The 9798-nt window shown below is 42.1% G+C and overlaps 1 protein-coding gene across 2 annotated transcripts; it reads right to left on the bottom strand.

Annotated features, from left to right (window-relative positions):
* Positions 1-526: 526 nt before the first annotated feature.
* On the bottom strand, positions 527-9165 carry LOC139416390 (coiled-coil domain-containing protein 22-like). 2 transcript variants are annotated; one of them, XM_071164958.1, is made up of 16 exons: positions 8747-9149; positions 8157-8235; positions 8058-8107; positions 7229-7361; positions 6917-7023; positions 6516-6600; positions 4698-4867; positions 4378-4590; positions 4047-4238; positions 3673-3909; positions 3493-3594; positions 3267-3374; positions 3042-3137; positions 2844-2903; positions 2626-2700; positions 527-2480 (listed from the first exon to the last, which is right to left on the bottom strand). In XM_071164958.1, exons 2-16 carry the CDS (start codon positions 8164-8166, stop codon positions 2367-2369), a joined length of 1752 nt encoding a protein of 583 aa, XP_071021059.1. In that variant the 5' UTR covers positions 8167-8235; positions 8747-9149; the 3' UTR covers positions 527-2366. The 2 variants fall into 2 exon arrangements, with proteins under 2 accessions (XP_071021059.1, XP_071021058.1); XM_071164957.1 differs by having other exon boundaries at positions 8058-8235; positions 8747-9165.
* Between the last annotated feature and the right edge of the window lie 633 nt (positions 9166-9798).

Here is a 9798-nt window from a genome sequence, read left to right as displayed (position 1 = left end):
TTCCCAAAACGTGTTTCCATGCACACACAGTTCGACCTACGCCTGCTACGTGACTGATCTAAGCTTCCAGCTGGCAGAAGCATCATGTTTTATTTCATGGATGAAATATTTATAAAACCTGGTTACACAAGTTACACATTGCACGGTTGGTAGCCCATCTAGTAAATATTACGAGATCAACCATGTCCAGCAATGTCGTGTGTCAATTGTAACTACATGACTACAGTTTGGAACACAACAATTTATATTAAAATATTGAAAATATATTAATACATGCAACTCAATATTGCAAGTACATTCTTGAAAATAACAGCATGATGGATCCAAGAGAGGTACATGTGTGGATATACTAATGATTGATAATGGATATTTGTGCCTGATGCAAATGTTCCAAAAACAAGAAGCCTTGTTTACATGAGTTGTGAGTTTTGTGATCTGATCCAGGTGATGCATCTACCCAGCCACTGTCCACATTATGAACAGATTAGCTGGTGTCTCCCTGCATGCACATTTTTGACAGATATTCTTTCAAAACAATATTAATGTATTTATTTTAAGACAATTGCTGATGCCATAAGTCAATGGTGCTCAGTGTCAATGATCTTAGAGGCCAGTATGATGATTTAGTTTGACCATCAGGATCTGTTAACACTTGACTGATATCCAGACATAATGGCGGTGCTTACACAGGCAGCATAATACTTTTTTTCCCTAATTGGCATTTTAACCAATCAGATAAGCTATTTTGTTAATACATGGGTAAAAGATCAGAATTTGATTGCCTGTGTGAACACAGCCAATGCGTGCCTGACCACCTCCCGAGGTGATCAGGACGATCTGATCAAAGAGATCACAATGTGTCTTTTAATCGTCTACACCCGCCAAAAATGTGGCACAATTAGAAAGTTGACAAGATCAGGACAAAGGACACATGTTGGCACCAGGTATAAACAGGGCTAAAGAGCCAGTACAACAGGCATTCCCACAGGATCATGGAAAAAAAGGCCAGAATATGAACGTGATGCAAAAAACGTTTCAGCATTTCAACATTAACTAAACCTTAACGTGTGAAAGAAAACACAACATAGCACAGGACATTCATTTAAATGTTAATTTGCTGCTGACTAACATTGTGGTATCATTTTTATACAAGTTTTGCATGAATCATTGTCAATCAATGTAGTTTATTTGTTATCTAATCTTGGCCATTTCAGGAGATCAATGCCCAAAAGGTGAGGCAATTTACCCTAAGCCAAATAATACTCAGCAAAAGAGAGACAAAAGCAGCATTTGATTTCAAGGCATGAGCATGACCTACAAAGGACAAACCTAGTAATCTCCTTATCGATTCCAGTTTGTAAGACAAAATATGGCATGGATTTCTTTCTGCACAACGGTATCTTAGGCCATACCTAGCCCTTGCATTTGTCTGTGGAATGGGAGGGGGGGGGGGGGGGGGGGGAATGAAGAAATTCACCTTAACACATGGAACTGCATTGCATTTCAAAGTAGTATCAAGATTACTTGGAAGCATTGTACAGTAAAAAAAAAAAAAGCTTAAAGCTGGTCATTTGTACAGCAACCATTACTCAGGGGGATTGTGATGGTGCATGTTACTTCTGAAACATGGTGCACTTTGAGGGAACATAGACCTGACATTTTCAAAGCACACTAACCTCACCAGATTCAGAAGAATCACTTACAATCACTAGGTTTACTAGTCTAGGACTGGATGACATTCAAACAACCTCGTGAGTTCTAAATCAATCATTCATTTCCAATGACTGGTCTAAGAATGTAGGTAATGATTGATGTACCCAAATTCATAGAGATGTAAATCAGTGCTTGTGTAATTGTACCTCGACTATCAAGACATTCACTTGATGGGTCAATCAGAACTACTGCAATTGAGATAAGATCTACTACACATTTCTAATAGAAAGTATGAGAGCATCATTTGTGCAGAACCTATTTTTTGATTGTGTGGAATCAATGTGGAATCAGTATGGGACACCAGGGATGCAAGGCAAGTATAATTAATTCATCACTGTTTTATGCATCACACAACTCTTTTCTATATCCTGCATGGATTTTGATCAGCCAAGGTTTGTGCATAAAAAATTAAGTATTTTCAGTACAAAATTCAATCTCCCCTCCCCATATGCTGTCAGTGCTCCCAGAAGGCAAAACCAAAAGTGACGTTGGAAGAAGGAAAGCGTTGAAAGTCTTGAGACGAGATGGGAGTGTGCTTTCTTGGTTCCACACACACAGGACAGGCAGTCTCGAGGGCATGCTACCTACTGGTCAGTTTGACCAGCAGACGAGTCAGGCGGCCACTACGGTGCATCATGCTGAGGAGGGTCACGTCAGGCCTCTCTGATCTTGGCAGCCAGAGCAGAGTTCTCCTGGCGAATGGCTTTGTAGTCTTCCAGGATCTTCTCCAGGTTGCTTACAGTCTTTTTACCATTCTCTGTTTCAATCTATGGAGAAACGGGAACTTTAAAAGTTTGCTTTACCAAGTCAGACCTATATCGCTATGCCAAATAAAATCACAAACTATGCCTGATGTTGTACAGTTGCAGTGCAAGTTAGTGGTTTGGTATAAAATAAGAGGTCCATATATACCTGTTCCTCCAGGTCTCTGATCTCTCTCATGATTGTGCCAGTGTCCTCAATAGTTTGGATCAACTGAGTGCAGTTCTATACCAGGAAAGAGAATCAAGTCACACAACTAACCAATATAGTTATAAAGGCCCTAAAATTACCACAGTGCACCACACCCAAGGATATACACATTTCTCTTCAGTTTCTAAGAAGGTTATATTCTGCCAACAAGCTCTTACCTCATGCAAGGCTGCCAGGTACTTGTAGGATTTGCGGACAGACTCATCTTTTTTCGCATCCTGCAGTGTGAGGAAAAGTATGATTAGGCAATTGAAGAAAACTGTGGTATAGAGAACAATTGAAATAAAATTCAGGTATTCCTTTGACCTCTAATTGAAAAAAGTAAAATCATGGAGTTATTTTGCTAGGTGCTCTACCTTGAAGACCAGCTCATCAGTCACAGCGAACGTTCGGTCCAGTTTTCCAGTCAGGCTGTTAATCTCTTTCTGCAGCTCCTTAGTGTCAGACAGAATCTAGAGAAAAAGGGGACACAAACACCATACTTAAAATCACTCTATTCAGATTCAAATTTTGTTTTAATTACTTTGTTTTTAAGGAGATACTCAGGACTGTATTGATGCGAGGTGTCTCAGACAGTGTACCTTTGTAATTTCTTCCTTCTGTTTCCGGATGTTGCCAACGATCTCCAGGATCCTGGCAGTGTACGCTGAGCGGGAGATATCTTTGGGGAGATTCTCAAACTCTGTTATCTGAAGGACAAATCCGATTTCCCAAAACTGGTGTTAGACAAAATGCTTGGACAGGAACCAAATTAATACACATTGTGGTAGTAAAATCATCCCAAATACATTTCATTAGTTTTAATACCAGTTGTTTATACAGTCCCTCCTTCTTCTTGGCCTCCTCCGCAGATTGACTGATTTTTTCATGAAGCTCTTTGATTTCAGATAGCTTTCGGGAGGACTCCATCTAGAGAAATTAATGGAAGTTGAATTAAGAGTTCCTTTCTGTCACACACTTGGGGATATCTAAGGAGATGAACGCTACCGCTTGGTTGCTGCAGAGCTCCTTGAGCCTGCGGTGCTCATCGATAAGTGGAGCTCTGTGTTTCTCCCACTGGGCGGCCAGGTTGACCACTCGCTCGGCACTTCCCTCCACTAGGGCCTGCAGCTTGGCCAGGTTGTTCTCCCCGTCCGGCAGCAGGTATATGGTCTGCTTCTTTACCCGCACAGAGTCCTCCTCCTCCGTGTTGCTCAGCTCTTTCTGCTTCAGCTCATCTGACACCTGCACACAGACGACAGACAAGTGTTGCAGGGTGACTATGTCTTACATGTCATAGTTCATTCCACTGTGGTAACTCTGGTCCGAGGTCTACGCAAATACACAGTTTGTCTATTTTGAATAATAGAGGCTCCAATTACCTGATGTATGGACACAGTGAGCTGCCTCATGTCTCCGCCCACCTCCTCTAGGCTGAGGGAGAGCTGCTGTAGCTGCTGCTGCAGAGAGGCCAGCTCCTCCTGCTGTCGGGCCTGCAGATCCTCCTCCGACTGATGTGAGCTGGGGAGGGAGTTGGCCGCTGCTGCCATCTGCTTGGCAGCTTTCTCAGGCTCCTGACAAACACACACAGAGAGAGGCATGGACCAGTTAGAGAGAAACAAAGGCTGGATTCAGATTGGAAATCAAAAGGGGGAACATTTGGAGATCTTGCTCAATGTCTTTGGAGCAGGTTTTGTTTAACCCATCATTCACCTCTGTGAAAGTAAATTTTTCAGTGTGGGTGAAGCGGGTGCCCTTGGCGAGGATGTCACCAATGAGGGGAGAGCCCCCGAAGGACTGCAGCAGCTCTGTGAGGTCAGAGCCCGACCCGTGGGCACCGAGGGTGTCCGGGCGGGTCTGGGCCGCAGTGCGTAGCTGCTCTTCGATCCGCTTCTGCAGACGAGCACGCTTCCTGGAGCGATATTCCTGGGTGGACACGAGTTCACAGATGAAAACACTGCATTGAACACAGAAATATTATTATTGTTCTCAAATTCAAGTCAAAAACTTAAACTATCCCTTAAAGAGCATACCTCGGGTGTGAGACGGGAAAGGAGGCCTTGGCTGTTCCACTCGTTCTCCCACTCCTGGGCGGCACTGAGCTCCCCTGCATGCTGCTCGAGCAGGGAGGCTGGCACGGAGGCATGCTGCGACGGCTGGGAAGTTACAGGGGGAAGGAAGTCCCTGTGGTAGTCATTTTCCTCTGAAGAGGGGGAGAAAAGAATGACGTGGTATACTGGTATTGAACTGTCACCATATGCTCTCATTTCAGTGGCAAAGAAGATCTTGTACCAAGCCTAATGTAACACCTGCTTATGTACAGTACCAGTCAAAGATTTAGACACATCTACTCATTCAAGGTTTTTCTTTTTTTATTATTATTTTCTACATTGTAGAATAATAGTGAAGACATCAAAATTATGAAATAACACTTTGCACACTCTTGGCATTCTCTCAACCAGCTTCTTGAGGTAGCCACCTGGAATGCTTTTCAATTAACGGGTATGCCTTGTTGAAACTTAATTTGTGGAATTTCTTTCCTTCTTAATGCGTTTGAGCCAATCAGTTGTGTTGTGACAAGGTAGGGGTGGTATACAGAAGATGGTCTTTTACCATATAGGGCTAAGTCCATATTATGGCAAGACCAGCTCAAATAAGCAAAGAAAAATGACAGTCCATCATTACCTTAAAACATGAAGGTCAGTCAGTCCGGAAAATGCCAAGAATTTTGTTATGATGCAACTGGCTCTCATGAGGACCGCAACAGGAAAGGAAGACCCAGAGTTACCTCTGCCGCAGAGGACAAGTTCATTAGAGTTACCAGCACAAATAAATGCCTTACAGAGTTCAAGTAACACCACCTGACCACCGCCACCTGACCACCACCACCCATCAACTGTTCAGAGGAGACTGCGTGAATTAGGCCTTCATGGTCGAATTGCTGCAAAGAAACCACTACTAAAGGACACCAATAAGAAGAGACTTGATTGGGCCAAGAAACATGAGCAATGGACATTCGACCGATGGAAATTTGTCCTTTGGTCTCATTAGTCCAAATTTGAAATCTTTGGTTCCAACCGCTATGTCTTTGTGAGACGCAGAGTAGGTGAACGGATGATTTCTGCATGAGTGGTTCCCACCATGAAGCAAGGAGGAGGAGGTGTGATGGTGCTTTGCTGGAGACACTGTTAGTGATTTATTTATAATTCAAGGCACACAACTAGCATGGCTACCACAGCATTCTGCAGCGATACGCCATCCCAACTGGTTTGCGTTTAGAGGGACTATCATTTGTTTTTCAACAGGACAATGACCCAACACATCGCCAGGCTGTGTAAGGGCTATTTGACCAAGAACGAGAGTGATGAGTGCTGCATCAGATGACCTGGCCTCCACAATCACCCAACCTCAACCCAATTGAGATGGTTTGGGATGAGTCGGACCACAGTGTGAAGGAAAAGCAGCCAACAAGTGCTCAGCATATGTGAGAACTCATTCAAGAGTGTTGGAAAAGCAGTCCAGGTGAAGCTGGTTGAGAGAATGCCAAGAGTGTGCAAAGCTGTCATCAAGGCAAAGGGTGGCTACTTTGAAGAATTTAAAATATGTTTAACACTTTTTTGGTTACTACATCATTCCACGTGTTATTTTATAGTTTTGATGTCTTCACTATTATTCTAAAATGTAGAAAATAGTAAAAATAAAGAAAAACCCTTGAGTAGGTGTGTCCAAACTTTTGACAGGTACTGTATATAGGCTACTCATTCAGAATCCTACGCAACTGATAGAATTGGATTACAGAATGATATGCAATGACAGTAAGTTACGAGGGTCCTGTGTATTCTGGGGTTTACCTTTCAATTGCCTTTTCCCAGGAACTTTGAGGCAGTGGGGTAAACTAAGGGTCTGAGAGTGGAAACTGTGGGACGGTCCTGGGTTCTAAAAAGAAACGTGAAGTGAGAACGCATACAACAAGAGGGAACACTTGACACAAAGACGCATAGATTCAAATAGGAAGTGTGTATAGATTCAAATTGGAAGTTTGTAGTTCTGGGGAATATTGACTTGAGTAAATATCCATGAAGCCATGAAAAACAGGATGAACATGAGTCATTATTGCCTCACTACTTTCACTATATAGCCTTAATCTAGCTTCCTTCATGATCTAGGAAACCCAAAGTTATTTATCAGTGTATATTAAACTTAGCAGGCCACGTCATTGATAATGCTTTGTAGCATAGCTAGCAGGACGTACCTGTGTTTTACATAGGAGGGGTAGTCTGCAGGATGGAGAGAGCCAGGGCAAGGCCAGTTGAGCTTTAATCTGGGCAGCTATGGATTTCTGGAGGAGGGCCGATTTACCTGTTAGGGGGTACAATGTATGAGACAAAGAAATACTTTCAGATTGTCATTTTTAGAAGTTCAAACATTCAATGTCTTTTTATTGATTAGATTACAGTTCAGAAAGCAAAAAAGAAAACTAATTTATAAGGGGAGAACTAAAGCTAAGGGATGAATGGTATTTATTAATGACAAGAAGTACAATGGTGGGACATTGAGTCTGTACCTGCTGGTTGGTCCGAGGCCTCAGCACTTTCTCTGGGCAGCTTCTCCACTAGGAACATGAGCAGGGAGCGGATCTCTGGCTCATTGCTGTACAGAAAGGTCTGGTAGCCAATCTCTCCCTTGTAGCCAAGGTCCTGCAAATAAAAACGCATGTCAACCTCGTTATGGAGTCTGTTCATACACAGGTCATTGACCTTAGTATAATGCCTCACCCTCACCCTTTAGAACATGAGAGTCATTCCGGGTAAGAAATGGAACGAGAAATGTCTATGAGATTTCCATGAACATGTCCAATGATGTAGCCTGATTCACAAAATGATCAAACCAAATGTATTCACACTTGGCAGATTCTAAATCTTGTAAGTAAACTGTTAATCTCAGGAGATCACTCAACCGAAGTTACGCAAGCAATTGGGCTATTCAATAGAGTCAATCAAGTGAGGAAACAAAAACAGTTCAAAACAATGCTCAATGAGATGGAATTGCATTAGTCTATATGACATCACTTCACATTGTAGCAGGATGTCAAATTGGTTGCTGAATGACTTCTTTTCAGACATCAGTGGTCCAGACTGCATGCATGTAGTTGGGACCATGAAAAACTGAGCTTGATCTAATGACACTAAATTAATTTCAGAATACAAAAAAAAAACCTGGACTGAGTGTCATGCAAAGGGGGTATAGATCATATGGGTACATCAATAAGTCATGCATGGTTATCCATTTACAGCCAACAATATCTTAATCTTCATGTGATCAAAAAGAGTGAGCCCCATTTCGCAACAGGAGGGGGAGCACTATAACAATCCCTTTCCTTTTCGACCTCTCACCTGACAGGCCTGTGCCAGGCTCATGCCCACACGGAAGCGGGCAGACATGCCTGGGGGTAAGGAGGGGCACAGTCCGCTTCCCAGGGCCGGGTCGATCACTCGCAGACATCTCACCACCGCCTCCACTATCAGCTCACTGGTGAAGTGCTTCACACTCTGCACATCCTTCCCCACGTCCCTGTGCAAACAGACACAGCATGAGGTGCAGGTGCACAGGGTTAACTTCCCACTTGTGTCACACCCACTTCTCACTAGTCATGTGATCAGCCGGTTAAACTTTCAAATGACATTCAAAGTTCTGTGGTGTAACTAACATGCTAGATAGAAAGATAGACGAATTCTGCTCATTACACTATCGAACATATTTTATTATTGGCAGAGTGAAAATCAAACAACTAGCTGTTAGAACAAAATAAGCACATGTTAAACGTTTGGACGAATGTAGCCATGATTTGCGCTCTACACTTCAACAAACGTTCACAAGGAAAATATTAGCTGATATGAAATGGCTCTGGTGAGTGAGTGAATGTAGATCTGGGTATCAGTGGCTATCAAATCAAAGACAAGAGCTAGCCAAACTCACTACAGTAGACACATAAGCTAGCAAACGTTAGCTAACTAAATTGCAAGCTAGCAACAACAGGTTATTTATTGATCATGTTAGAAAGTAACTTTAGCTAGATACTTACGTGCCAGTCTGTCTAAGCGAGTGAATTAAAATCTTATCAACTTCATCCATCACTGCAAGAAGTGCCTTGTAATTTATTTTAGAAAAAAATCTTCCCCTGAATTACATATAACTAACTAGGCTTCTGTTGGCTAGCTAGACAGCGGTTTAACAGGCTTGTCCATTGGAAAAATCTAGCTAGCGAGCCTGTGTTAGCTGGCGACCTAGGTAGCTAAACTAACGTTATCACTCCACAGCGCATGAACAAAAGGCACTGGCTATTTCAGCAACCGTTCCATTTAAAAAATGCTGTGTGTTTCCCTAATTGTCTTGCAAATTGCTTTTCATTTTACGAAAGATAGCTAGCTAACACATTCGTGTAATATAAAATTGTGCATATCTAAACTAAAGGCAGGAAGTCGTATGGGAGGAGTACATGGTAGCAGTGCTTTCTGGGATGCTGAGTTTCAACAATCTTCTGGAGAGCTGGGCAAGTAAAACTCTGATTCCCAGCAAGCCCCCACTAGTCGCTTAGTGACAACCCGTGACTGGCAACTGCGATTTGGCACGTGCATTTTGGAAATTGCATTATTTTAGACGTGTGCCTGTTTTCAATGGGATGTGTATTAATAGGACTTGTTAATCACACTTTAAATATTGTACAACTTATTTCGGACTTATTATTATTTGGTACAAAAAATTTTTGTACACTGTTTAAAGGGACAATCTGCATTTGCTACATCCATTATTTTTCTTTATAAACTAATTATATGTACCAATTAATACTTGAAGAATATAATTTATAAATGCCTCATGAGCTTAGTTCATCTATCATAACCCATCATAACCCCAAATATAAGTTTGTTTTTACTCCAAACTTTGTAAACAAAGTATATATAAACAAACACTATACAGCCTAAAAACATGGTTAAAACTACAATGTTGATATCATGGATAGTCAGTCCTTGCATCCACAGCTGTATCTATGAATTTGAGAGTGGTTACATTTCTCCAGCCCCATCCCTCAGCCTTTTACCGAAACAGGGGTGGGGAGCTCACTTTGTTTGATATGGT

The sequence above is a fragment of the Oncorhynchus clarkii genome, chromosome 9, assembly GCF_045791955.1.
Source record: "Oncorhynchus clarkii lewisi isolate Uvic-CL-2024 chromosome 9, UVic_Ocla_1.0, whole genome shotgun sequence".
Taxonomy (NCBI): Eukaryota; Metazoa; Chordata; class Actinopteri; order Salmoniformes; family Salmonidae; genus Oncorhynchus; species Oncorhynchus clarkii.
Note: the sequence above shows the minus strand (reverse complement) of the source record. Positions and strands in the feature narration are given on the sequence as shown.

Coding starts and splice junctions, on each gene's coding strand:
- LOC139416390 (XM_071164957.1), bottom strand. CDS start 8,796: ATGGATGAAGTTGATAAGATTTTAATTCACTCGCTTAGACAGACTGGC. Junction 8,236..8,746: donor TCGCTTAGACAGACTGGCAC/GTAAGTATCTAG, acceptor CTGTTTGCACAG/GGACGTGGGGAAGGATGTGC. Junction 3,910..4,046: donor TCACTGTGTCCATACATCAG/GTAATTGGAGCC, acceptor GTCTGTGTGCAG/GTGTCAGATGAGCTGAAGCA.